The sequence below is a fragment of the Vigna radiata genome, chromosome 1, assembly GCF_000741045.1.
Source record: "Vigna radiata var. radiata cultivar VC1973A chromosome 1, Vradiata_ver6, whole genome shotgun sequence".
Classification (NCBI taxonomy): domain Eukaryota; kingdom Viridiplantae; phylum Streptophyta; class Magnoliopsida; order Fabales; family Fabaceae; genus Vigna; species Vigna radiata.
In genome coordinates this window covers 9607454-9635144 of record NC_028351.1, presented here as the reverse complement: position 1 = coordinate 9635144, position 27691 = coordinate 9607454, and the positions used below count along the sequence as shown (strand labels likewise).

At 32.3% G+C, this 27691-nt stretch overlaps 4 protein-coding genes across 4 annotated transcripts; all 4 read left to right on the top strand.

The window, feature by feature from the left end:
* Window positions 1-3804: 3804 nt before the first annotated feature.
* On the top strand, window positions 3805-7576 carry LOC106775170 (receptor-like protein kinase HSL1). Its single transcript, XM_014662247.2, has 2 exons — window positions 3805-6559; window positions 6876-7576. Exons 1-2 carry the CDS (start codon window positions 3955-3957, stop codon window positions 7286-7288), a joined length of 3018 nt encoding a protein of 1005 aa, XP_014517733.1. The 5' UTR covers window positions 3805-3954; the 3' UTR covers window positions 7289-7576.
* Window positions 7577-10173: 2597 nt separating this feature from the next.
* On the top strand, window positions 10174-12844 carry LOC106766210 (protein N-lysine methyltransferase METTL21A). Its single transcript, XM_014650961.2, has 5 exons — window positions 10174-10449; window positions 11015-11157; window positions 11662-11846; window positions 12394-12507; window positions 12587-12844. Exons 1-5 carry the CDS (start codon window positions 10210-10212, stop codon window positions 12712-12714), a joined length of 810 nt encoding a protein of 269 aa, XP_014506447.1. The 5' UTR covers window positions 10174-10209; the 3' UTR covers window positions 12715-12844.
* Window positions 12845-14003: 1159 nt separating this feature from the next.
* LOC106758458 (alcohol dehydrogenase-like 6) lies at window positions 14004-19582 on the top strand. Its single transcript, XM_014641408.2, has 10 exons — window positions 14004-14244; window positions 14351-14487; window positions 15419-15456; window positions 15815-16137; window positions 17205-17287; window positions 17379-17454; window positions 17546-17607; window positions 17863-17958; window positions 18052-18213; window positions 19301-19582. Exons 1-10 carry the CDS (start codon window positions 14208-14210, stop codon window positions 19415-19417), a joined length of 1131 nt encoding a protein of 376 aa, XP_014496894.1. The 5' UTR covers window positions 14004-14207; the 3' UTR covers window positions 19418-19582.
* A 399-nt stretch (window positions 19583-19981) lies between these two features.
* LOC106763319 (TMV resistance protein N) lies at window positions 19982-24384 on the top strand. Its single transcript, XM_022784300.1, has 4 exons — window positions 19982-20955; window positions 21115-22225; window positions 22738-23544; window positions 23635-24384. Exons 1-4 carry the CDS (start codon window positions 20480-20482, stop codon window positions 24157-24159), a joined length of 2919 nt encoding a protein of 972 aa, XP_022640021.1. The 5' UTR covers window positions 19982-20479; the 3' UTR covers window positions 24160-24384.
* Window positions 24385-27691: the final 3307 nt, after the last annotated feature.

The window sequence follows — 27691 nt, the reverse complement described above, 5'->3', positions numbered from 1 at the left end:
TAGATGCTTGTGTGATAATAAATTATTATTCACACTTACTATAATCCTTTATTTGTCCTTATATTATTTGTTTTGTGTTTAATTTCATGAAAAGATGTAAGATTTGTGTATAGTCTTTATAGATATATTTAATTATCTATTTTTGGTTTATTTTGTAGGAAATTGGAAGACTGGAGAAGAATAAAGAGTTTCTGCCAAAAGTTGTTAGCCCAACGAACAAGCATTGCTAACCTAGCCAGCAGAGCAACTCTAGCTCAGTCAGAAAGTCTTGCTAGTCCAGCTAACAAAGCACCTTTAGTCCAACGAAAGGAGTCTACTAGCTCAACAAGTAGAGCACCTCTAGCCCAACGAGACGAGTCTCTAGCCCAACAAGAATGCACTGTTTGGAGAGAGAACACAGTTAAAGCTCAAGGACGCGGTGTGGAGGTACAATTTCACTTCTGGAGCTCATGAAGGCTGCTTGGGGCATGTGGAAACATCTTCTTCTCCTTCCTTGGGTCTCCTTCTTCCATCATCCATTTTTGTAAGCTTTGAGGCTCTCCATGGAAATGGAGAGCCAAACCCGTCTTGTTTGGGGGTAGATGTAGCTATTGAACTCTCTTGTACTTTATAAATGCTTTGATTATATATATGCATCTTCATTTAAATGCTAATTTCTTGTTTCTACTCTTAATGCTTGCAGGAATGGGGACGTTCTTAGCTCGATTTGTGGTTTTGTTAGGTTTTGGGAAATATTTAGTGAACCCTGGGCTTGAAATAAGAGATCTAGTGAGGACTTATGTGTAGGAATGGAGCTTGACCATTAGTTGTCTTAAATCCTAGGTCCTAATGCAAGTTGGCTTGTTGAGTGATTAAGGGATTGACACTTAGGTAGAAAATCTAGACTCTCTCACCTAAGAAATTATAGTTTGAGTGTTTTAGAGAGTTGACATTAGTATTTGATGTGAGATGAGACAATTCCGTATGTGTAAGAGAGTGAATATAGTGAAATCTACCTGTAACATTTTTATTTCATACCATTCATTTTTTCACTCCTAAGTGTCTTAAATTATCAAAGTCTACCTTTCTTCATAAATCTTTATTTTACTTAATTATAGTTGTAAATTCACGAATTACTCGTTAGTCTTACATGAGTATACTAATCATTCTATTAACTATTATTGTATGAGTCTCTTGGAAAAATGATATATGATTTTAGCATGATTTTATTATCTTGAAATGTTAGAATTCAAGTATAATTTTAGCAAAAAGATATTATGATACCTTATTGTAAATATTAAATGTGTATTAAATCAAATAATACTTATATTATTAGTTAACTCGTGTTTATGTCTTTTCTTATTGAACACTAATGTTTTAATCCATGTTTGGAGATTTATATCTTTTCACAGTTTTAATTAGGCACACCTTCGGTTGAGTTATATGCTGTGTTTGGTGTTAAGAGAATACATTTTCATGATGCAGTATTGATGGAAGTAAATCAACTAAAAATTAATATATATTTCAACTAAAAGATTAAGTTTTTTTTGCTATGTTTGAATTGAGAACAAATAATGTGCACAAATTTTTAGATCTGATTTTACATAACAATTTTGAAAATGAATGCATACGACACAAATCGAGTATTTCATTTGTTTGTTCTCAATGGAAGAAAAAAAAAAACATAGACAAAAAATAAGACATTAGTGTGCGACAACACCTTTCTTTTATTGGGACCCTATTTTTGACAATGTTATTTATTAAAGTCAATTTATATTCCTATATCTATGATCATTAGTGTTTAGTTAAATATTAAAAAAACTGAATTGAGCTAAATTAAACCACATAAATATAATATAATATATTTGAAATTAATTAGCCACTGATAAACATAACGAAAGTGTATCTTGAAAGCTATTTTAAAATTTAATTGTATTATACTAAAAATATATATTTATACTTATCAAAATATTATAACAAAACTATATGTTATTGTATTTCACAATAATATTATATAACTTATTTATAAATAAGTTGAAAAATTGTAATTATGAATACAATATTTGCGCAAATAAAATTATACCATATCTGTTTATTTAATAGTTTTTAGTATTATTGTTTTCTTAATATTTTTTAAAATGCTTAAAATTTTTATAAAATGTTTATAAACAAAAACTGAAAACCAATTTACAATTTAAATTTTACTGGTGCCATGTGCTAACTTTCTCAATAACCTTAACCTCTATAAACAAAATAGCCACATAAACTTTTATTCACGACAACAGAATATTTTTATTTTCTTACGTACTTCTCTTCCAATTATTTGTCACATTCTAGAAACAAATAATTTGTCAAGCAATCCAAAAGCCAAAACAAATTTGGAATTGTAATAAGTCACACAATTCTATGTTGTTTCGTGTCTAGAATACAATATTATATAATAACATTCATGATAAACATCTTTTTAAATAATTTTATATACTACAATTGTCTTCTAATTTTCCATGTAATTTATTTATATGTATTGAAAATCAAAAGAACGCAAAAAGAAAATGTAGACATAAATATTAAAATTATAAAGTGAGAGTAATTTAACCTAATGATAATGAATAGTTTAATAATGATGTGACATATCATCTATATTGGTGAATTTGATTCAAAGTTTTGTGTTTGGAGCTTACAGAGATTTATTAATGGAGTATTGGAATTTGAAACTAATTTCGTAAGCAAAGTGAATATTATACTCATTCAGTTGACCAAATTTTTTAAGGATGGACTTTCTAGAAGCTTTTATGCTTAGGGCAAAATCTTTAGAGATTTCATTAACATAAACGATTCATCTTTATACTAGCTTTTTTTTAAACATGTAAAATTAGAATTAAATATAATTTTATTTTTTAGTGAAAATAAAATTTAATGATTGTTCAAAGTTTTGAATTAATTTTTTTAATCAAATTTTATTTTAAAATTTCAAATATATTTTTTAATTATTATTAAAAAAAATATATAAAAAATATAATCAATTTAAATGTCACTGTAAAAAAATATAAAAAATATAATCAAAGTTTTATATATATCAAAATATTATTTTTCATTCGGATTACATATGTCGGGCTCATATTTCTACAAGTGGTATGTATCCGTGACAATTTAAATAAATAAAGTCAATTTAACTCATGATCAAAGTCTGGTATTTCTTATACATAGGAAATACATAAAACTAAAATCGAAAATAAAATCTATTTTATTTAGTTTATTAAAATTAAAAATTCCATTATTCTATTTTTTCAATTATTGGTTTGTGTTTCACGCTTCAGGGTCATTGTCAACGTCACTATCAAAGCATGTTGTTAATACTTTCCTTCATATATAATTAAACATTCAGAAATGTTGATCCAAGACTATAGTATAAAATAAATACTGCATTTCGTAGAAGCTTCTCATATTTTTTATCATTACATTAATTTATAAAATCAGGACGGTCTATTTGTCACAAAAAATTATATATATATATTTTTTTTATAATTTTTGTATTTTTTGAAATTTTAAAAACTATTTTTTCTAATAAATTCCTATCCAAAGATGCATAAAAGTTAAAAATTACTATCAATTTTTCATCATTTTAAAAATTATTTACTATCTTTTTAAGAATTATATGTTATTTCGTATTTATACATTCCAGAAATCGTATCCATAAGTATATACTTAAAAGATATGGTTATCTTTTAGCACTCTTATCAAGTTATTCCTCACAGGAGTTAAAAATAAAAGAATATTGTATATAAGTATGTAATATATGACAGTAACGTGTGAATTGTCTCAAAGCAAGCCAACCATTTTCGACTTTTCTGAGTACACATTCAATCCTCATCTGTATCAGTGCTGACCATCTTCTCCTCTCTCTGCAGCACCTTAACGTAGTTAAACTGAACACCAGAAAAGCTTGTTTTCTCTCTCTTTTGCACATTCACATAGATGACTATATCAGTTCAATCATGTATACATTTTTCATGTTACATTTTTCTGGTTTTGTTCTTCTTCCTTGTTCACACAAGCTCACAATCTTTGAATGATCAAGAGCATGCAGTTTTGCTTAATATAAAGCAATATCTTGAAGACCCTTCTTTCCTCTCCCATTGGAATTCAACTTCCTCTCACTGTTCATGGCCAGAGATCACATGCACCACTGGCTCAGTCACTTCTCTCACCCTCTCCCATTCCAACATCAACAAAACCATACCATCCTTCATATGTGACCTCACCAACCTCACACATCTTGACTTCAGCTTCAACTTCATCCCTGGTGACTTCCCCACACCCCTCTACAACTGCTCCAAGTTGGAGTACCTAGATCTTTCAGGGAACAACTTTGATGGCCAGGTTCCTCGTGAGATTGACCGTTTGGGTGCTAATTTGCAATATCTCAACCTTGGTTCTACCAATTTCCATGGTGATGTTCCTGCCAGTGTTGGAAATTTAAAGCAACTGAGACAGCTTAAACTTCAGTTTTGCTTGTTGAATGGCACTGTTGCTGCTGAGATTGATAGCTTGCCCAATCTTGAGTACTTGGACTTGTCCTCTAACTTTTTGTTTCCTAAATGGAAGTTGCCTTGGAACTTGACCAAGTTCAACAAATTGAAGGTGTTTTATTTGTATGGCACCAACTTGGTTGGGGAAATCCCAGATAACATTGGAGATATGGTGGCTTTGGAGAAGCTGGATGCATCACAAAATGGCTTAACCGGTGGAATTCCAAGTGGTTTATTCTTGCTGAAGAATCTGACCTCACTCTATCTTTTTCAAAACAGCCTCTCAGGGGAGATACCAAGTGTGGTTGATGCATTAAACTTGGTCAACCTTGATCTTGCAAGGAATAATCTCACAGGGAAAATACCAGATGATTTTGGAAAACTGCAACAGCTCTCATGGTTGAGTTTGTCTTTGAATAGCTTGTCAGGTGTGATACCACAAAGCTTGGGCAGTCTTCCAGCTCTCATTGATTTTCGCGTGTTTTTCAACAAGTTATCAGGTATTCTTCCTCCTGATTTTGGCCGTTACTCAAAGCTTAAAACCTTTTTGATTGCATCTAATAATTTTACGGGGAAGTTACCGGATAACCTGTGCTATCATGGGATGTTACTTAACTTGTCTGTTTATGAAAATAAGCTGAGTGGTGAGTTGCCAGAATTTCTTGGAAATTGCAGTAGTTTACTGGACCTGAAAATTTACGAAAACGAGTTTTCTGGTAACATTCCTAATGGTCTTTGGACATCTTTCAATTTGTCAAATTTCATGGTGAGCCATAACAAGTTCACTGGTGAGCTTCCTAAAAGGCTATCTTGGAATGTTTCGAGGTTTGAGATAAGTTACAATCAGTTTTCTGGTGGAATTCCAAATGGAGTATCATCATGGACTAATTTGGTAGTGTTTGATGCCAGTAAAAACAATTTCAATGGAAGTATTCCAAAAGAGCTAACAGCTCTTCCTAAGTTAATAACCTTGTTGCTTGATCAGAACCAACTCACTGGGGCACTTCCATCAGAGATAATATCATGGAAATCCTTGGTAACTCTAAATTTGAGCCAAAACCAACTCTCGGGACAAATCCCTCATGCAATTGGTCAGTTACCTGTCCTTAGTCAGCTTGATCTATCAGAAAATGAATTCTCTGGCCAAGTTCCTTCTCTATCTACCAGAGTCACCAATCTCAATTTGTCTTATAATCATTTAACTGGGAGAATTCAAAGGGAGTTTGAAAATTCTGCGTATGCTGGTAGCTTTTTGGGCAATTCTGGTCTTTGTTCTGGCAACCCAGCACTGAACCTTACCATATGCAATTCTGGCCTTCAAAGAACAAGCAAGGACTCATCTTGGTCTATTGGTTTGATTATATGCTTGGCTGTAGCAGCCTTGTTACTGGCCATTTTAGCATCACTTTTGTTTATTAGAATTCAAAGAAAGAGAAAGAAAGGATTAGATAACTCTTGGAAGCTCGTTTCCTTTCAGAGGGTGAATTTCACAGAATCAACCATTGTCTCATCAATGACAGAACAAAACATTATTGGTAGTGGTGGATATGGTACAGTATACCGCATTGATGTTGGTTCAGACTATGTTGCTGTGAAAAAGATTTGGAATAACAGAAAGTTAGACAAAAAGCTTGAGAGCTCCTTCCGTGCAGAAGTTAGAATATTGAGCAACATTCGTCATACCAACATTGTAAGGTTGATGTGTTGTATCTCTAATGAAGACTCTATGCTCCTTGTATATGAGTATCTGGAAAATCTCAGCCTAGATAAGTGGCTGCATAAGAGTGTCAAGCCAGGTTCAGCCAATAAAGTGGTCCTTGATTGGCCAAAGAGGTTGAAAATAGCAATAGGGGTTGCTCAGGGTTTGAGCTACATGCATCATGACTGTTTACCACCTGTTGTTCATAGAGATATAAAAACAAGCAACATCCTTCTGGATTCTCAGTTCAATGCGAAAGTTGCTGATTTTGGACTAGCTAAGTTGTTAATCAAGCCAGAGGAACTAAGCAGCATGTCAGCTGTTATTGGCTCATTTGGCTATATTGCTCCAGGTGAGTGACATACAATCTTTTTGTTCCTAACTAGAAAATACTATTTCTTTTTCTCAGTTAAATTCTGTGGTACTTTTTAGTAAACCTTGGATTTAGTGACAAAATTTTAAAACTCAATTAGTTCCTGAATTACTAATTCTTCACTTATAATGCCATTCACTTTTGTGTTTTGTGGATAAACAAGGGAAAATTTAAAATAAGAAACTAACTATAGTGATTGATACTTATAATCTCAGTACAAAATAAAGGTTTAGACTTCTCTTTCCACTGGCATACAAGTTTACTCTCAATTTAACTTTTCATATTTGAATTGCAGAATTTGTGCAATCAACCAGAGTTAGTGAGAAGATTGATGTGTTCAGCTTTGGAGTAGTGCTATTAGAACTGACAACAGGTAAAGAAGCAAGTTATGGAGACCAACAGTCATCTCTTTCAGAGTGGGCATGGCGTCACATTCTGATTGGAGACAATGTTGAAGAATTGCTAGACAAAAATGTCACTGAAGCCAGTTACATAAATGAAATGTGCACTGTTTTCAAACTTGGTGTCATGTGCACTGCAACACTGCCTACCAGTAGGCCTTCCATGAAGGATGCCCTACAAATATTGCAAAGCTTAGCAGAACCATTATTTTATGCAGAGAAGGGCTTTGACCACTACTATGATGCTAGGCCCCTTCTTAAGAGTTCAAAGGAAGCTATATTGAATGTTGATCATGATAGTGAATGATTAAAAAAATGGATATGTCAGTGAAAAAAATAGGTTTAGCAACTTGAGGCAATGTTTATTGTGTTTGAAAATGAAGAGTGGGGTAGTTAGTTTTTCACAGAGTTGTTGTATAGAATGGATTTAATGAAATGTAGAGTCATGATTACTACCATTTGAAGGAAGAGTCATAGTGGAAGCATCAACAATCCACTAGTTGATATAGTGAGAGATTTGGAAAGTTTTCATGTAAAAAATTAAAATATCAACAAAGTTTTGTGTGTAGATATTCTACAACACCTTTTTCTTTCATATCAGTATCATTAGAACTTTTTTTATTAAATTTTGATGGTTATTTTACAACACTATTAACTCTGTTTTGGCCAAATGTTATAGTTTTGAAAACCTTTCTCTATATTGCAGTAGCTGGCTTAGAGAAAACAAATTGAAATTTGTTTCAAAGGAGAATGATTAGTGACAGCAGAATTGTGTTTTGTAAGGTTGGAACTATGTGCCGTGTAGAATATATGGCCTTAGATAAAGAGGAAAACTTCAACTTAATTTATGATATATGAATAGTTTGTTCTTGTTGGATTCTGGCTGGTTTATACGCATTACGGCCAAACTGCTTTGACTCTGAATGCTGGTTTAGTTGCAAACTTGGAAACAACTGATAAAAATCACATATATATATATATATATATATGTTTGCAATTTTTTTAAGAAAAATTTTAGAAAAGGATTGATAGTTTTGACAAGAAAAATTGTATGAAAATTTATAATTTTGTCTTAAAATATCATATAAGAAAATTTATACTTTATGCTAAGAAAATTCTACATTGAATAATACTACTTGTATTGAACATTGTGGTGGTGGGAAGAGAGTGGTTATCAACATGTTGGATATTTGTTTTAAAATGGAATTGGGTTGTTGTGGTTTGCAAATTTTCTATAGAAAAATTGTATGAGAATATTTTATTAAAAGTTTTACATTTTTAGTAATAATAATTGTGTTAGTATTTTAGATGTAGTTATGATAATGTTAAACTTATTATGTGTTTTTATTTAAATTATACATTCTTTATTTCTAAATAAAAGATTATTTTTTTATCGGATGATGATGATATTCTAATAACATTTTTAATATATTTGATAATAGATTGTTTATTATTTTATTAGTTGGTATATTTGAAACAAACCAATTACGAATTATCACATAAGCAGTTATAAAAAAATTAAAATTGTTAATTTTTTTTTTCTTTCCTATTATACAATGTAGAAAAAAATTTAATGAAGGTGATAGATTATTTTTTAGTATACTCCTTCCAAAATTTTATTGAGGGATGAATTTTGAAAATAAAGAGAAATTAAGGATGAATTCTATGAAAAATCAGGTTTGAACAATACAATAAGAACTTTGAGTCTATTTATAAATATATTAGTCATTACTTTTTTTTAATAATCATATTAAGTTTATACTTAATAGAGAAAAATGAACAAAGTCTCACCATATATAATTCTAACTTAAGAACTTAGACAATACATATATAATTCAATTAGTCATTTACATAAAAAAAAAATCCATTAGAGTCAATATTATAACGTGGGAGGAAAAAAAATAATGTTTCTTTATTTAATCATATGTTGACTCTATGAAATGTAAAATCAAAGAGTGACTTGTCCTACTACTTTTCAATCAGACAAAATGGTCAATAAACTAGTAATGATTTTTGTGTCAAATGTTGTTATACCAAATAACGAAATCAACCTTTCATTAAATCTATAGGTATTGTCATTTTATTCTTCATTATATGTGGCATACAAAACAGCTCTATATCCTCTTATAAATAATATAGAAAATAAATAAATTATTCATTTGTTTCTTATAATTTCTTATAATTTGACTAAATTTTATATTTTAATTTTAAGTTAGTCATATATATATATATATATATATATATATATATATATATATTAATTATTGGATACAAACAAAGTTTTACATCAAATAAAATAAAAGATGAACATGAATTATTCTAAAAACAAATTCATGAAAATTTGATTTAAAAGAGACAATATCTTATAAACATATATACATGTTTTCAAAATAACATAAAAAAATAAAATTTTCCAAATTAAATTATAATTTTTTCAGTTATTATATATGTATATATATATTATAAAAGTCGATGTAAAATATCTTTTACTAACAAAGAACATTTTTTATGTATTAAGTTTCATAGTAAAATAAAATATAATGTTCACATGAATATTTTAGACAATTTTCATATAATATATAATATAGACACAAAATGTTTTCATAATTTAGTCTAAGAACTAAATACATTTTTTATAATCATTTGAAAATGAAAAACATATTTAATTCTTATTTATATTATTCAAGTATTAATATTTTTTTTTTCAAACAAACCTCTCATGTAACTCAACAAAGCTCATTATGATAAAGGGAAAAGCTTCAAAACTTTTCTTTTTGAAAGTTTTTTCATTTTTTTTTTCTTTTTGATCAAATTTAAAACTTTGTATGTTTGAATTCCTACATGAGTAAAGTAAATTAGGTAAGCAAACAAATGAATGGACTCAAAGTAGTCAACATTAGGTTTTTATTCTATACCCACATGGTTGACCGTTGAAAAATAGGCATGAAAATGCATAAAAGCTATAAGTGAAAGTTAGAAATGAAAAGTAGTTACGAAAGCTCAAAGTGTTGCAAAGTATAAATTGAAATTTCTTTTTGTTGGGCAATGACGAGGAATGTCGTCATGAGGTAGTTTTGTCTTTTACACACCCTATAGAGGTGTAGGAAGAAACCACGGGGTGCAAAAAGTGATAGCCCAATACATGGTGTTGCTTGTTTCAATGTCCAAAACAATAAGGGCCATGATAGAACAAACCCAATTGAAACCGAAGCAGAGAGCGAGGACACCATGGAAAAGGAAGAGGAAGAGGAAGCAGTGGCACCAATGGTGAAGTTGGGATCGTACGGTGGTGAAGTTCGGTTGATGGTTGGTGGAGAGGAATCTGCTGCGGAGGAGACCATGCTTCTTTGGGGTATTCAGCAACCCACGCTTTCCAAACCCAACGCTTTTGTCTCTCAATCTTCTCTGCAACTCTCCCTCGACACTTGTGGCCACTCTCTCTCTATTCTTCAATCCCCTTCTTCCTTGGTATCCTTCTCCCTGACCCTTCCCGCTTTAGTTAAAAAGATTATTGGTGAAAAAGCTTTGATTTTGATCCTGGTTTGTGTGATGATCCAGTTGCTTTGTTGAGCCCGAATTTGATTTCCCTTTTCATAAAATACTAGTGATTGTTACTTTTTAAATGTGGAAGCTTATGACAGCCCTGGTTGAATATTTGTACTATTGAAGCTCCGATTTTTAGAAAACGAAAACCACTTAACTTCACATTGGGTAATCATCCATATTTTGATCATGGTTTGGGTTATAACTTGATGACCTGTACCCTTTTCATAAATGCTGCTGATTGTTGTTGGTTAAAGTTAGAGTCTTGCAGTAGCCATCCAATGATTACGTGTGTTATTGAAGCTTTTAATTTGGAGAAAATGAGCAAGTTAACTTCACATTTTTGCTCAAACAGCTTCTGCTTTAGCTTGTGCCGTTTCTAATTGTTGTTTTATTGTTTTAAGATTTAATGTTGAAGTTCCCATCATGTGGTGAATTGACTATTGTTAATTCAGCTCACATTTATGATATTTTCGAATTTTGATTTTAGGGAACTCCTGGAGTGACTGGAGCGGTGATGTGGGATAGTGGAGTTGTACTGGGGAAGTTTCTGGAGCATTCTGTTGACTCAGGGATGCTTGTCCTTCAGGGAAAGAAGATTGTTGAGTTGGGATCTGGTTGTGGATTGGTTGGGTAAGCTCAATTGAAATCTCTTTCTTCTTCTATATCTGTACATGGTATATGGTTTTTGGTTTGTCAGCAATTTCTTGATTAGTTTTTGGCTTCTTCCACATGGATTAAATGAACTAGGAAAGTAGTGGTTTGAGCTTTGGCATTGTTTTTCTTTACAATGAAGTGACAATTTGGATAAACTTTTCAATGAGCCATTACAGCAGAAGAAATAAGTTGAATGAAGATAAAATTGAATCAAATTTCTCCCACTAGTTTAAATATACTTTTCTACCTTAACTTTGTCATAAGCCCTACCTTATTTGTTGTGGCGTATAAGTTGATTTCATCTTATGGGGGGAGTTTGATTCATTTAACTCATTACTTTGTCTTCTTTTCCTTTTCTGTAACTGTTTATTTAGAAGTTTAACCCTACTAGCCCTTGGTTGTCTAGCAAACGGAGAACAATTACTTTTTAGGCTGTTCTTTCTCAATCTATGATGCACCTTTCTTATTTTTCTTCCTTAGTTGTATTGCAGCCCTCTTGGGTGGTGAAGTCGTTGTTACTGATCTTCCAGATAGGCTGAGGCTACTGAGAAAGAACATTGAGACCAATATGAAACATGTTTCTCTACGCGGTTCTATAACAGCAACTGAACTCACATGGGGAGAAGATCCTGACTCAAAACTCATTGATCCCACACCTGATTTCGGTAAAAGTTCTCTCCCTCAACCCCTTTCCAGTGCTTATAGCTAACAAGGAGAAACAAACAAGATTCAACCACGGGCACCACAAAACTTATGAAATGTCACAGTGATTTGCGTTCCTATAAATTGTGATTACAGTCATTGTTTTAATAATAGATTTGTAGTTAGTTGCATTTTTTTCTTCTGTTGATCCGAATTGCTATTGGAGTTAGCTTTTTCTACTTTGCTAGCATTTTCTTTTATGTTTTTAATCTAATATTCGTTGTGAGATCATTGCAAATACAACCTGTTTTGCAAAATTAGAATTTAGATGAAGTGTTACAACTTATGCCACCATGGTCTCATGAAAATTTTCTCATCAACTCATATCAGAAGTGTATTTTTTTTACATTCTAGCATGGTGAGGCTCTTGTTAACACTATGTTTACTAAAATTGTCATTTTGGTGCTTTTGGCTAATGAGAATGGAATGAGAGTTCCATAAAAAGCTGTTAAATTTTCAACTATTTATATGAATAGATTGTTGATTCAATACTCGATTTCCTGTTATCAGTGCTAGGATCTGACGTAGTGTACAGTGAGGGGGCAGTTGTGGATCTGCTAGAGACGCTTATGCAGCTCTCTGGACCAAATACAACAATATTTTTGGCTGGAGAGCTCAGAAATGGTAAAGAATTCTATTCCTTTTTCTTCTTTTCCGGGAGCACAATCCATGACAAGTACTAAATAGTGTTTTCTGATTCCAGATGTCATTCTTGAGTACTTCTTAGAAGCTGCAATGAACAATTTCAGTATTGGCCGTGTGGATCAAACACTGTGGCACCCTGATTATTGCAGCAATCGTGTTGTTCTTTATGTTCTAGTGAAGAAATGATTGTTGAGATTAATTTTTGATTTCCTTGTGTAATACTGATAGCATAATGTCCATAAAGTGCATTAAGGAGAGTTGAGTTTTTTTATCACTATATTTTCTTTATTAACCAATGAGTATTTTTTTGTCCTTTTATCTGGAAAGTGGAATTTGTATTATGTTTGGTTATTTAAATCAATGTAATATTAAATTTGTTAATATATTTTAAAATATTAAAATCAGTGTCCATATTTTTTGAAGGTAGTAAAAAAGGAACATCAAATTTTTAAAGAATCTATATTTCTGTTAAAGCATACACAAATTTATTTTTGTTTTTGATAATAGAAAATGTTAATCAGTTTTGAACACCGACTAAAGAAAATAAATGAAGCTGTAACGACACAATATACGGTTACCAAGATAAGTTTAGTCCTAACTTTTCTTCCCAATGGTTGTAACAAATTTAAAAAGGTTATTTTGTTTTTAAAAAGAATTAAAATGTTTTATGTTTAAATATAAAATTTTAAAGAATTAAAATTCTAGAATTTTGAGAAAGTTATTTAATTATGGGAGAAATTTCGATTACTTAAAATTGGAATTCTAATTTGAATAACTTAGGTTTAAAGATTAGGAATATGTTTTAGATAAACAACGTTTTTAGTATTGTAAATTTAAGATACTTATTTTAAATTTTTTATGTTACATTAAAATAATTATTTGACTCTTGTAATATCATATTTAAGCAATTATGTTAATAAGAAATTAAGTAACTCATTTTTATAATCTTGTTTTAAATTAAAATTTAATTTAATTTAATTGTCTTAATCAATTCAACTTAACTCCAAGTCGTTTTAGTTCAATTTCTTTTTGGAGTCTCATTCTAATTTCATAAAGCTTTTTTCGATGATTTATTGGTTACCATTTTTTCCCCATTTTTTTGTTCCCTGGTAGACTTTTATTTGTTTTTACTTTGCACAAATTAAGTGATTTAGATGGTGTTTCAAAAAAACAATTTATTAAAAGTAAAGAAAGTCACAAATTTATTAAGAACAAAAGTAACATGATAATTCATATATAGGAACAGAGAATATATTTAAGATTGTTTTCTGATGTTTTGTGAGTTAATTTGTTGGCTACAATTTTCCTCATTTATTTTCTAAGTTCAATGGTTGTTTTGTTAGTTCTGTTTTGCTTTTCTTCTTGTTCATTATTGCCATACTAACTTTTTCTTCCTCGCTTTCTCACAAAATATTCTTCAATCTTAGTTGGTTTTGCTAGATACGATTGGATATATATATATTTTTTTAAATATGATCTATAAAAACACAGCTTATTTATAAGAAAATTTTTATGTTATATAGATTAAGATCCTATACCTTAATTCTACCAAACACGATCTAATTCTGTCTCAACAGTCTCTACCTACCACAATAACAACCACCACCAATAACAAGAGATATTTCAAGTTTTCTTAACCCTTTTGTTTTTCACTTTTGTGATTCTTCTCAGACACCAACATGGCACCCTCAACCCCTCAAGTCATCACCTGCAAAGGTAAAGTCAGCCACCCTTTTCATTTGATATGTGTGTCTGTCCACTGTTTATGGTGAAAATGGGATGTTGGGCTTTTGTTAATGATGGCATGTGGAACATGGAACAGCTGCTGTGGCATGGGGAGCTGGGGAGCCACTGGTGATGGAGGAAGTGGAGGTCAGCCCTCCCCAACCAATGGAGATTAGGATTAAGGTTGTCTCNACCTCTCTCTGCCGTAGTGATCTTTCTGCTTGGGAGTTTCATGTAAGCCTTGTTATCATTGTCTGTCAGAAGAATTTTGTTTCATAGAACCTTTCAGGGATCTTTTGGAATGTCAAATCTATAATTTAATTGAAATGCACTCACACTGCAAAGTGTTTTTACATCATCATCAAATCTTCAACTATATCACATTGTCAAATTTATATCAAAAAAATAAAATAATACTGCACTTAAATAAATAGAAAATCAAAACTATTTATCTTCTTTTATCTCTATCAAAATCAAACTAAATATTATTGGACCCAAAATTAATATTATAAGATTTTAAAACAATTATTAATAAATTCTTAAAATTTAAGTTTATCCGAAAATGTGTATCCTTCAACTTTTGATGTTTACCACGATTCATTAAAGTTTTGCTGATAAATCTTGAATTGAATATTGTGTTCAGATTGTGCCTCTTCTTCTTTTATAAAATATATGACTTAAATATGTTTAAGTCTTTTGATATATGACCTATTTTCGTTCTGAATACTTAATATATTCTTCTTCAAATTGGTTATCTGCTAAATTATATAATTTTGGTTAAGTCTTTGACATTACCTTCATTTGTTCTACTTACCACGTTTTTGTTAAGTTAAAACAAGTGTCACACGATTTGAATTGTTGAATAATGATATGCATTGTGTTGTTATTATGATAAAAAATAAGTAGAGAGTTCAAAAGAGAAATCTAAAATATTTCAGGAATTGGTTGGAAGAGTAAACTTAGTAGTAAGAATGAAATCTAAATAAATATTTTTTTCAGGACCTTAAACCAAATTTCGTAATCCATTATGTACTTAATTTGTAGAAAAGAAATTTTGGATACTCAGAACAAAAATTTGTTGTATATTGAGAACCTGAAACTTATTTAAGCCTAATGATGGTTGTTGGTGTGATTGATATTTAACGCAAGGTGCTTTTTTGTGCAGGCCATATTTCCTCGCATATTTGGCCATGAAGCATCAGGGTAATCCATTCTTAATTTCTAACTTTGAACTATAGACAACATTGTTCACTACTACTACTACTACTGATTCTTAGGATTTTTTCTTTGAATTTCTTAAGTAGAATTTCTTTTTGAGTTGCCAATTAACTAGTATAAGAATTGCACTGCATCAAATACTGATGTACCAAGTTCCTTGTGTGACAATGATCAACTACCAGCATGCAGCAGCATTGGCACAGACACAGAGAATATAACTGATGTTAGAAAGTGTTACACTGTGCATGACAATGTGATATAGTTGCACCGTGGACATGGCTTAAATCATGGCAACATGAGTAAATTTCTGAATAGATATTGAATATTTAGTGTAGTTTTGCAGGATTGTTGAGAGTGTGGGACTAGGAGTGACTGAATTCAAAGAGGGTGACCATGTGCTAACAGTATTCATTGGAGAATGCATGACATGCAGACAGTGTACATCTGGAAAAAGTAACATTTGTCAAGTTTTAGGATTGGAAAGAAGGGGTTTAATGCACAGTGATCAGAAGACACGCTTCTCAGTAAAAGGGAAGCCTGTTTATCATTATTGTGCTGTTTCAAGTTTCAGTGAATATACAGTAATCCATTCCGGATGTGCAGTGAAAATCAGCCCCCATGCACCTCTTGAGAAAATTTGCCTTCTGAGCTGTGGGGTTGCTGCAGGTAAATTTTCAAGTGTTTATTATTAGTTCTACAAAATTGGGAATAGATCAAAGGAGTTTTAGATCAACATTGAAAAATTAAACTCATGTACTTAAATTACTTGAGGTAGTAACAGAGCAATAGCCATTAGGCTGTCTGATTTGTTTTTTCTTGTTATTTCCCATGGATGGCTAGAGGAGACATGACTCTGTCTCTGTATTCAGCAGATTGAATGTTAAAGGAACTGTAGGACCTCGGCAAAAAAATAAAGGCAATATATAATTGTAATCTTATAATTAGTGATCCTCTCAGCTGCAGATCACCCAGTGAATTGGCCTATTTTCTCTTAAATTAGTTAGAAATTAAAAGATAATGTTTTCCTTTTATGTTGTTTTGTATTTTTGACAATTCCAATTGCGTATTTGTCTGACACTGATTGATTGTCAAAGGTCTAATCTTCTTTACAGCTTAAATTGATTTTAGGACATATAAGTGTTCTATCACCTGGTTTATAGATGCTTGCCGCATAGGTTTACCCTGCAAAAATGTCCTCATCTACTTTCTTTTTTCAATTGTTTGCTTTTAGTATCTTGTTGACGACAATATTGTATGAAGACAAAGATATCATGAACTAGTTCGTTCGATCCCAAGAATTTGTTGAAAAAAGACTTTTAATCCCATCATTTGCATGTTTAGAGATATTAACTGATGATTTGTTGCTGCTTTTGGACTTCTGGAAAACATGAAACTAATTTGATAATAAATGTGACCCAAAACTCCACTGGACTCCCGGATTATTAACCAAAGCGGATCCAGAAATGATTGGTAAGGAAACATCAGATGGTGTTAAAATGTTTTAATATTAGATTTGATGATGCTAGAGCCATTGTGAGTGGCCTGGGTAAAGATTGGATCACTGGATACAATTGTTAGTTCTAAGTGACATTGGATGACTTTGAAGGGCATAATACAATGGTGAACTTATTTTTCTCCTCTTTCTTATACCTCAGATAATTCAGTGTTGTTAATGTCATTGATAAATTATTCATTTATGGTTGATTATGGGAGTTATTACATTGCAACATTAGGTCTGGGTGCAGCATGGAATGTTGCCGATGTGTCAAAAGGATCAACTGTGGTGATTTTTGGTCTTGGAACTGTAGGCCTATCCGTAAGTAAAGGCACTAAGCAATAGTATCTTAGCTTCTCAACTGACGAGGGATAATATTTTATAAATTGTAGCTAACATTCCTTTCAATTAGGTTGCTCAAGCTGCAAAACTAAGAGGTGCATCTAGAATAATTGGTGTTGACAACAACCCACAGAAGTGTGAAAATGGTACCATATTCAGTCCCCCAAACTACTCCTTAATTTATTTTTAATTATTCCCTCGATTTATTTATTGTTGTCATCTGGGTTTTTACCACAGCTAAGGCTTTTGGGGTTACAGAAGTTGTTGACCCGAATTCCTGTGAAGAACCTATTGCTCAGGTGTGTTGATTTTCTCATCACAAAATCATCTGAGTTAACTTTTCATACTTCATCTTGTGGAGAATATTGTATATAACTTTTACTGATGAATAACCAAAGTATGGTACAAGATCAAATATTACACGTGATCCATACAAATTTATCCTTAATCTTATTTTGGTTAAATATGATTTCTCCTCAGCACAAAAGGCTATAAGTATGTCGACAAAAAGGTTATGAGGTCAAACAGTCATTAATATATGCTGAAATTTCCAGGTTATTAAGCGGATTACTGATGGCGGTGCAGATTTCTCTTTTGAATGTGTTGGTGACACTGATATGATAACCACTGCATTGCAGTCATGCTGTGACGTAATTCTCTATATACCCAAAATTAGTGTTTTGGCATTTAAAAGCTTTTATTCATTATGACTGAATTCATTCTGTCTTTCCTTGGTTGTGTAGGGATGGGGTCTGACTGTAACACTTGGGGTGCCAAAGGCGAAGCCTGAGATGTCAGCTCATTATGGACTACTACTAACGGGAAGAACATTGAAAGGATCTCTATTTGGAGGATGGAAACCAAAATCTGATCTTCCTTCATTAGTAGAGAAGTATGTCAACAAGGTAACGATAACAGTACCCTGAATATTTCCTTTTAATTTTCTTCCAAGCATGATTATTTTATGTATTTTTACTCTAAGTTGAAACATGACTATCTCTACTTCTTGATCATGTGTTCCTTTTCATGATGGATATGTATTCTTATCAAACTGAATCCTAGTAAGCCGAGCAATTTAGGCTGTTACCTTCTGCATAAATGGTTCTCAATGACTATTTAAAAATGCCATTTTATAGCACAAGTAGTTATGTTTTTTGGATAGTGATTAGAGTAACTCTGCTGAGAAGATCGAAACTGAGTGATACATCACTTAAGGAGATAAGACAATAAATGTGAAGAACCATTAAGTTTCATGATGACTTGTGCAGAAAATACGTTTTTAGCTGACATAACACAGATACGAAGATAAGTCTAATGGTTCAAAAAAATGTATTTTTTCATTGGTAAACAGTTGTTGCAGCATGACCCTGAGAAAATTCTCTCTCTCACTCTTGCTCTGCTTGTATGTGTTTTTCACCGTAAATGATTCAACGGTCTATCTGGATAAATTTTTTCATAAGAACTTATAGGAGAAAAATTTAGAAAGTAAAATGAAGTAAACTTTTCTATATAAGTTATAATTAGCTTGCCTACTAGTTAAAAATAAGCTCTTTGAGGAACTAATATGAGAAAACTTTTACGATTCAAGTTATCTGCCTAAGCTAATTTCATCGTTCTTTCTTATTTTATTCTTTTAAAAATGTTAATCCGGCTTCTGTATGCCACTTTCTTACTTCCATCTGTTCCACTGATATTATTTACAACGTTTAGCATGGGATGTGATGTATATCTGGTATTTGCAACCTAATCTTACTTTTTATTATAAAGTCTGTCAAAAAGTCTGTAACTGAGATTTTCTGGAGTGCCCAGAGAGAAAGGAATTGAGAATGCAACCTCAAGTTCTATTAGATCTAGATTCTTGCTTTAAATACTTTTATCCCCATGGATTATTTTGTTGTTCTTTAGTTTGATATTGGAGATGCATTCCTATAATCAGTGTTTTTCAGCAAAAAGTATATGTACTAAACTACTAATATTATGATTAATGTGCAGGAAATCCAGATTGATGACTACATAACACACAATTTGCCATTTGATGACATCAACAAAGCTTTCAATCTCATGAAGGAAGGAAAATGTCTGCGTTGTGTTATCCACATGCCAAGATAATACCTACAGTTTCTTTCTTTATTCTTTTCTAAAAAAGAGAAAGTTATTGCAGAAATCAGTGCCCCATAGAATGTAGAAACTTCTTTGCATAGTTATCATTGAACATTGATAAGAGTTGAATCTTGTAATTACAATCTTGATTATGCTAATCATATGCTATGCTAAGTTTTGTGTTTCTCAAATATAAAATTTACATATGCTAAAGAATGTGACTTTTTAGCTGCAAACAGCCGATTTATACCTTGTAATACACTGTAGCCCATCCTGAAAAGTTGTTACATTACATCCTCAAGAAACAAGGTATTCTGTCAATTATGGCAGGCCATATTAATGTATTATTTGGACAAGTTGCTACCAGTTTAATGAAATAATTAATATTTTAAAGTCTTGCAAACACATAATAAACGTTTTTATTTATATTATTAATATTGTAAAGTATTTTTAAATATATGAAATATATTTTAAATATAAAATGAAACAATTTAAAATGTAATATCAGTGGTTTTTAATTTAAAACAGATACGTAGTTAATAAAACAGTATCTACGTATAGGTAAAAAGAGAGTAATTTAAGATGCTGGCGATAGATAATTTTTAGTGTTGAGAATGTCTACTTCAGAGAGTGAAGAGTGTAATCTAAGTAGAAGATTCTATTTTATAGTACAAACCTACATACATAATGTTATAATGCATGTTAGAAGGGCAAGGTTGATTATTTTATAAATCTTCGTGGAAGGTTTCAAGGGATACTAGTGAATAGGATCAACAAATCACTTGGTTTCATTTTAAAAAGTAAGAGTGCTTTGCTTTATATATTAAACTGGAGTTACATAGCATCACTCACTGATGGTATTTGTTAGACAAAAATTGCCTGTGGGACGGCACTTGACAGGTTGACTATTAGTTGTTTTTTATGGCACCAGCAAACTTAATGCATTACTTTATTTCATGCATGGCCATAAGAACGAACACAAAGCTTAGTTGGAAAGTCTACCAGTTCTGGAGACCTAACTCTCCATCCACCACAATCATACTATCATAGTGTACTTTCTTCATCGTTCTCATGGCAATTAGATCACGTTCCTCTTCCTTCACCTATGATGTTTTCCTCAGTTTCAGAGGGGAAGACACACGCCATGGTTTTACTGGCCACCTCTACAAAGCCCTTCATGACAGGGGAATCTACACCTTCATTGACGATGAGGAGCTTCAGAGAGGGGAGGAAATAACACCAGCACTTGTGAAGGCAATTGAAGAGTCCAGGATTGCCATCATTGTGCTNTCTATAAACTATGCTTCTTCCTCATTTTGCTTAAATGAACTTGAGTACATCCTTGAGTGCTTTAACAAAAAATATATGTTGGTTTTGCCAGTTTTCTTTAAGATAGATCCTTCTGATGTTAGACACCAGAAAGGTAGTTATGGAGAAGCATTAGCTAAGCATGAGCAAAGGTTCAACCATAGCATGGAGAAGTTGGAGAATTGGAAGAAGTCTTTGCATCAAGTAGCTAACTTGTCTGGCTTTCATTTGAAACATGGGTACCCCCACATTACCTATCTTTTATCTCAACTTTTTTTTTTTATTAATTTTGACTCTATCTAAAGAAAAAATAAATATTTGTTATCCATTACAACATTGGTGTCAAGGCATGGACACAAAGGTATTAGTTTTTCATCAAGAATTTTTGTTTGAAACAGAGATGGATATGAACATGAGTTTATTGGAAGGATAGTTGAGTTGGTATCCAGCAAGATTAATCATTCTCCCTTACCTGTTGCGGATTACCCAGTTGGACTAGAGTCACAANCACTGGCAGTAAGGAAGCTTTTGGATGTTGGATCTGATGATGTCCACATGATAGGAATCTATGGAACCGGTGGGATAGGAAAATCAACACTTGCTTTAGCAGTTTATAATTTGATTGTTCACCATTTTGANTGTTCGTGTTTTCTTCAAAACGTGAGAGAAAAATCAAACAAGCATGGGTTACAACACCTCCAAAGCATCCTTCTTCGGGAAATGCTTGGAGAGAAGGAAGCAAACTTTGNTAGTGTAGAACAAGGAGCTTCAGTGATACACCATAGGTTTCAAAGAAAGAAGGTTATCTTGATTTTGGATGATATTGACAAATACGAGCAATTGCAGGCTATTGTTGGAAGACCTTGTCTTTTTGGTCCTGGCAGCAGAGTCATCATCACTACTCGGGACAAACAATTATTGTCATCTTATGGGGTTATAAGAACGTATGAGGTGAATTTATTGGATAAGAACAATGCTCTTGACTTGCTTTCATGGAAAGCTTTTAAAACAAAAGAATTTGATGCAAGTTATAATGAGGTCTTGAATGATGTAGTGATTTATGCTTATGGGCTTCCATTGGCTTTGGAAGTGATAGGTTCCAACTTGTTTGGAAAAAGTATAGAAGAATGGAAATCTGCTATCAAACAGTATAAAAGAATTCCTAATAATCAAATCCTAGAGATACTTAAAGTGAGCTTTGATTCTNTGGAGGAAGAAGAGAAGAGTGTTTTTCTTGATATTTGTTGGTTAAATAGATATCCCTTGTCAAAGGTTGAAGATTTACTTCTTGCTCATTATGGCGATTGCATGAAATATCATATTGGGGTGTTGGTTGACAAATCTCTTATAAAGTTGAGTCGGTATACTCTAGAAACTAGAATTGCATTGCATAGCTTGATCCAGGATATGGGTAAAGAAATTGTCAGGCAAGAATCACCAAAAGATCCAGGGAAGCGCAGTAGATTATGGTTACCGGAAGATATAATTCAAGTTTTGGAAGATGACAAGGTGAGTGATTAGCTTCATATCTATAATAATCCTTTTTTACCATAATATGTTCGAATCACAGTTGTTTCTTTCTTCTTTATAATATGTAAATTTCTCTAAATATGTGTTGAAGTCTTCCGTATACTTGTACTGCCAGGGAACTAGTGAAATTGAAATCATATGTCTGGATGTTCCAAAATTTGACAAAGAAGCAATAGTAGAATTCAATACAAAAGCATTCAAGACGATGAAAAACCTCAGAACACTTATTATTAGGAATGGTAATTTTTCCGAAGGTCCCGAACACCTTCCAAATAGTTTGAGAGTGTTGGAATGGTTGGGATATCCTTCACATTGTTTACCATCTGATTTTCATCCCAAAAAACTTGTCCTATGCAAGTTATCTCGTAGCTCCATTTCATCCCTTGAGTTTTCAAAGGCAAGTTTAAATAGTATACTTTCCTTGTCATGTATTTAATACATTCACTTTATGACTATTCATTTCATTCTTCCTTTCCATTTATTTTTTGCAGGATTTCATGAATCTTAGAGTATTAAATTTTGATTTCTGCAAATGTTTAACACAGATACCTGACATGTCTGTTCTCCAAAATTTGGAAGAACTTTCATTTAAATATTGTGTGAATCTAATTACAGTTCACGACTCAGTTGGTTTGCTGGATAAACTTAAAACATTGAGTGCTTTTAGCTGCGAAAAGCTTAGGAGTTTCCCGCCTATCAAGTTGACCTCTCTTGAAAAACTTGATCTTTCAGGTTGTGACAGTCTGAAGGGTTTTCCAGAAGTATTAGTTAAGATGGAAAACATAAGGGAACTTAATTTGGAGGGCTGTCCCATAACAGAATTGCCAATTTCATTTCAAAATCTTACCGGGCTTCCGTCATTAGAAATGTTTTTTTCAACTAGTGCAATTGTTAAGGTGCCCAGTAGCATTATCATGATGCCAAAACTGGCTGATATCGACGCCAGAGGATTGAAAGGGTTGCAATGGCTGAAACATGAAGAGGGTGAAGAACAAATGGGGGCAGTAGTAGTACCTTCAAAGATAGAATTTCTTACTGCTTCAAATTGCAACCTTTATGATGATTTCTTTTCGATAGATTTCACAAGGTTTGCTCATGTGAAGAATTTATGGTTACCTAAGAATAATTTTACCATCCTTCCTGAATGTCTGAAACAATGCCAATTTTTATATGATCTTGATGTGAGTGATTGCAAGCATCTTCGGGAAATTAGAGGCATTCCACCAAACTTAAAGCGTTTCTTTGCTATAAACTGTAAATCCTTGGCTTCCTCGAGTAAACGCATGCTCCTAAAGCAGGTTTTTGGTCATGTTTGAAATTTATTTGATTTAGTAATACTTAGTATACTTAACTTTGGTAAACTAATGAATACTTAATATGACCAACAGGAACTGCACGAGGCTGGAAACACTGTGTTTTGTTTGCCAGGATTTAGTATTCCAAAGTGGTTCAATCACCAGAACCGGGGAACTTCAATTTCTTTCTGGTTTCGTAATAAGTTCCCTGACAAAGTTCAGTGTGTTCTTGTTGCACCTATGCAGGACAAATTTTTTCGTCCCAGGGTTTTCATCAATGGCAAACAATATACCTCGTATGGTCACTTTGGCTTGACAGGGAATCATCATAAATATCTTTTTGATCTGCGAGAGGCAAGTTTCAAAACAAAAAGTCCGTATAGGGTGCCTTTTGATAGTGAATGGAAACATGCAAAGCTTTCATTTCCACCGGGAACATATACCTCTTTTGACCGTGCAAAAATGGGAATCCACATAGCCAAACAGGAAAATAGCATGGAGGATGTTAGATTCACTGATCCTTGCAGCAAGAGAAAAACAGATGTTGATATCAGCAGTTCTGACTCAGAATCTATACCAGTTGCTAAAGAGCACAGGTTTCTGGATTTTGACCTTTGATGGACGGTAACAACGTAAAATTTATGGTCATATCTATTAAGTTGGAGTTGTATAATATTGTGAAGTTGTATTCAAATTCAATTGAGTGAAACTAAATAAGTGGCACAATTAGTGTAAGTTAAATTATGTTGTGGCTTGCAATATCACACTAACCGATTTTGGTTACCCTTATTGTTGTGATCTGTGTAAATGGAACAAAAGAAAAGAAGTATTACAAGTAGAGTTCATGGGATTTTTGCTTTTGAAGAATACATATAGGAATTGAATTTGGTGTTTTAGTAGTGACAAAAGAATAACTTAACTTGCCTGGCTAATGTACATCGAAACATATCTCTACTTGTTTAAACATAATATAATTCATCTCAAATCGCAAAGATTTGTGCATACCTTATACGTACTTCCAAATTTTCTTCCAGCCATATATATAATTTTGAATTTCATTCATCACAACATCTTTGCCCATACAATTTCTCAGTCAAAATCAATCACCACCACACTAGTTCATTAACATGTATTTAACCTAAGGTTCAATTCAACAAAATCACGCATTAGATTAAAATCAGTAAACTTGACAATATAAAAATAGAAACACTAATAAATCTATTGTCTTATGTTATGCTTGTTTCCACTCACACACTATTTACTTTGATGGAGGAGGAGGTGAGTTTTTCATATGTTTCCATTTGTGCAAGTGTCTTTGATGGGGTGAGGAGGGATGAAACGAGAAAGACAACTTAGCTCATGTGCATCTACATATAAGCTCCTAAGTGTAATAATCGATTTTCGATTCTTATATAAGAATTGATTATTTAAGTCTTTTATATAATAATCAATTTTATAATTATTATATAATATAGAAAATAATAATAATAATATACTAACTATATTTTATTTTAAATTGTTTTTTAAACACAAAGGTAAAATTATAATCTTATAATTTTACTAATTAAAATATTTTTTAATCTACCAATCCAATTACATCGCTTACAAATTTTTCTCTCATTTGCTTTCATTTTTCACTTTCTTTCTTTTAATCTAATCAATTTCAATTTTACTTTTCTTTCCCCTCAAATTCACTCATTTACACGAAAAAAAGGTGAGTTTTTCATTTGTTTCCATATTTGTGAGTGGATTTGAGATTGCAAATTTGAGAGAATGAATGAATGAAGCTCGTTCTTTCTTATTTTATTCTTTTGAAAGTGTTAATCTAGCTTCTGTATATGCCACTTTCTTACTTCCATCTGCTTCCCTGGTATTGTTTATTCAGTTGAGGACGATTTCCTTTTATCAATGTTATAAAAAAGAAGTCTTAGTTTACAACGTTGGGATGTGATGTATATATGGTATTTGCAAACTAATCTTACTTTTTATTATACAGTAACGAAGAGCATTACCGACGGCCATAATTCCTCGAAAAATGGCAGAAACCGTCGGTAAACAACACTTACCGACAGCTTGACGACGGTAAAAAAGTCGTCGGAAAAACCTTTGTCGCTAACCATTACCGAGGGATTTCGCCCTTCGGTAATTACCGAGGACCAAAAGCCCTCAATAATTACCGAAGGGCAAAAGCCCTCAGTAAAGCCTTCGGTTTTATCATTTTTAAAGTTTTCGACACTGCAGTTTTATTTGTTACTTAATGTGAGATGGCAATAATTGATGCTGCTGCAAATACTATTCGTGTGCCATTGTGGAGGCTTTTTGGTGGGGCTTCTAATACCATAACCACCGACACTACCTAATAATATTGACTAAAAAATTAATAAGTAATTAATTTTATCATAACAATTGTATTGAGAGTCACAGGCAAATATATTATTAAACTTTCTAAAAAAGCTTTCAAAATATTATTTAACAGAATGGTATACAATATACAAAAAGTTTGATAATTGTAAATTGTGCATAACACTAGGATAAAGAAGGAAATAACTTTTCTTATTGTTGAGGGCATCATTATAAATTTTTGGCATATCAGAAGGTGAAACATTATGCATTAAATATTAGGTGGAGGTTGAATAAGCAAACAAGTTAAGATAAATAGTCATATAATATGTAAGCCAAGTATTTAGAGAAAATACAGTAAATGACCAACTATCAGATCACTTGTCTTAAGAGTAAATCTTCATCTAACACTTTAAGTACATAAGCACAGTTGTCATTGGAACACAAGGTCAAACAAAAGACCAGTTCATAAACATAAAGCAAATACAATGAGCATTTTCTTCTTCATTCAGTACCTTCCAAGCAACAACTCTCTCGTATGCGGGTCGCCCCATGCTTGAAAGACAAATACCACCTTGGAGGCATGCAGAACCCTACCAAAAAAGGAAAATTAATTGAAGCATCAATTATGTTCACAACAAACATCCAACTCAGAAGAGGATAAAAAGAAATTATGAAATCGTAAGAGTTTGGTAAACTCTACCTTCTTTAGGTAGGCATCACCAATGGATCTTGAAATCTACAATATAAATAAACAACATTAACACAATCTTCATTTCGTGTTGGCTATGCCATCAAATAATCATGATTGGAAGCCTCAAATGTGGTTGGAGTATTAACAAGAAACTTAATACACCTATAATGAACAACAACATGTTTTAATTTGGACAGTGGGAAGATGAAAAAAAACTGATCAGTATGTTTAAATTCGATTCCCAACCAGCCACATCCATCCACATATGCCAGATTATCTCAGGACATAAAAGTACTAGCAAATAACACAGACTGAATATCATCGAGACTTTCAACAATACTCTGACTTATGTAACCAACAATGAATTGAATCAACCATTATTCCCTAAATCTGATGGTAAAACTCACCAACAATGAATTGAATCAAACATTGTTCCCTGAATCTGATGGTAAAACTCAATTCATGTTCCTGATATTCTAAAATCCGAAACTAGACATATATCTGATATCAAATCTTGCTACCATTACATACAAAGAATTCAGAGAATGATGATTTTTATTGAGTTGCTTTATGAAATTAGACATATGGCCAGGGATAAGTGAAATTAAAAAAAGATCAATTGTGATCCAAACAAAACAAACCAAAACATAGATAAAAGACTGCATGAATTAGACACTGAATAATAATTTGCAGAAGACATTAACACAAACATTGAATAGGCATAGTGAAACTAGCGATAAAATTTGAAAGTAGTCACCTGAATCAGACCCTTCACGCGTCAGACCTGGTGCTTCATAACCATTATCTGCGGATCATCAGGATGCAATGAGCGCAACTCTTCTCTGACATATACTATGCTAGCATTGTGCTCCTCGGATAGCTGAATAGCTTTAATATCTTTTATAGCCTTATCCATTCTACGTAGTACTGCTCGAGAATCTCCTGCATTTCCAGTACAGAGCTCCCCACAGCATATTATGCCTATCAAGCAGAAATTCAAACAGGTTGCAAACTAGGGATTTAACATAGAAAGAAGATTGTTATCTTACTATTGAGTTTTAACATTATACTTCTCAAATGGGGAATTTCATGAAAATGAAAAAAAGAAAGAGAGCA

What these genes read in the sequence shown, in the direction of transcription:
- LOC106775170 (XM_014662247.2), top strand. Translation starts at nt 3,955, where the DNA reads ATGACTATATCAGTTCAATCATGTATACATTTTTCATGTTACATTTTT. An exon ending in ATTTGGCTATATTGCTCCAG is followed by an intron (nt 6,560 to 6,875) that starts GTGAGTGACATA and finishes TTTGAATTGCAG; the next exon opens with AATTTGTGCAATCAACCAGA.
- LOC106766210 (XM_014650961.2), top strand. Translation starts at nt 10,210, where the DNA reads ATGGAAAAGGAAGAGGAAGAGGAAGCAGTGGCACCAATGGTGAAGTTG. An exon ending in TTCAATCCCCTTCTTCCTTG is followed by an intron (nt 10,450 to 11,014) that starts GTATCCTTCTCC and finishes TTTTGATTTTAG; the next exon opens with GGAACTCCTGGAGTGACTGG. An exon ending in TGATCCCACACCTGATTTCG is followed by an intron (nt 11,847 to 12,393) that starts GTAAAAGTTCTC and finishes TCCTGTTATCAG; the next exon opens with TGCTAGGATCTGACGTAGTG.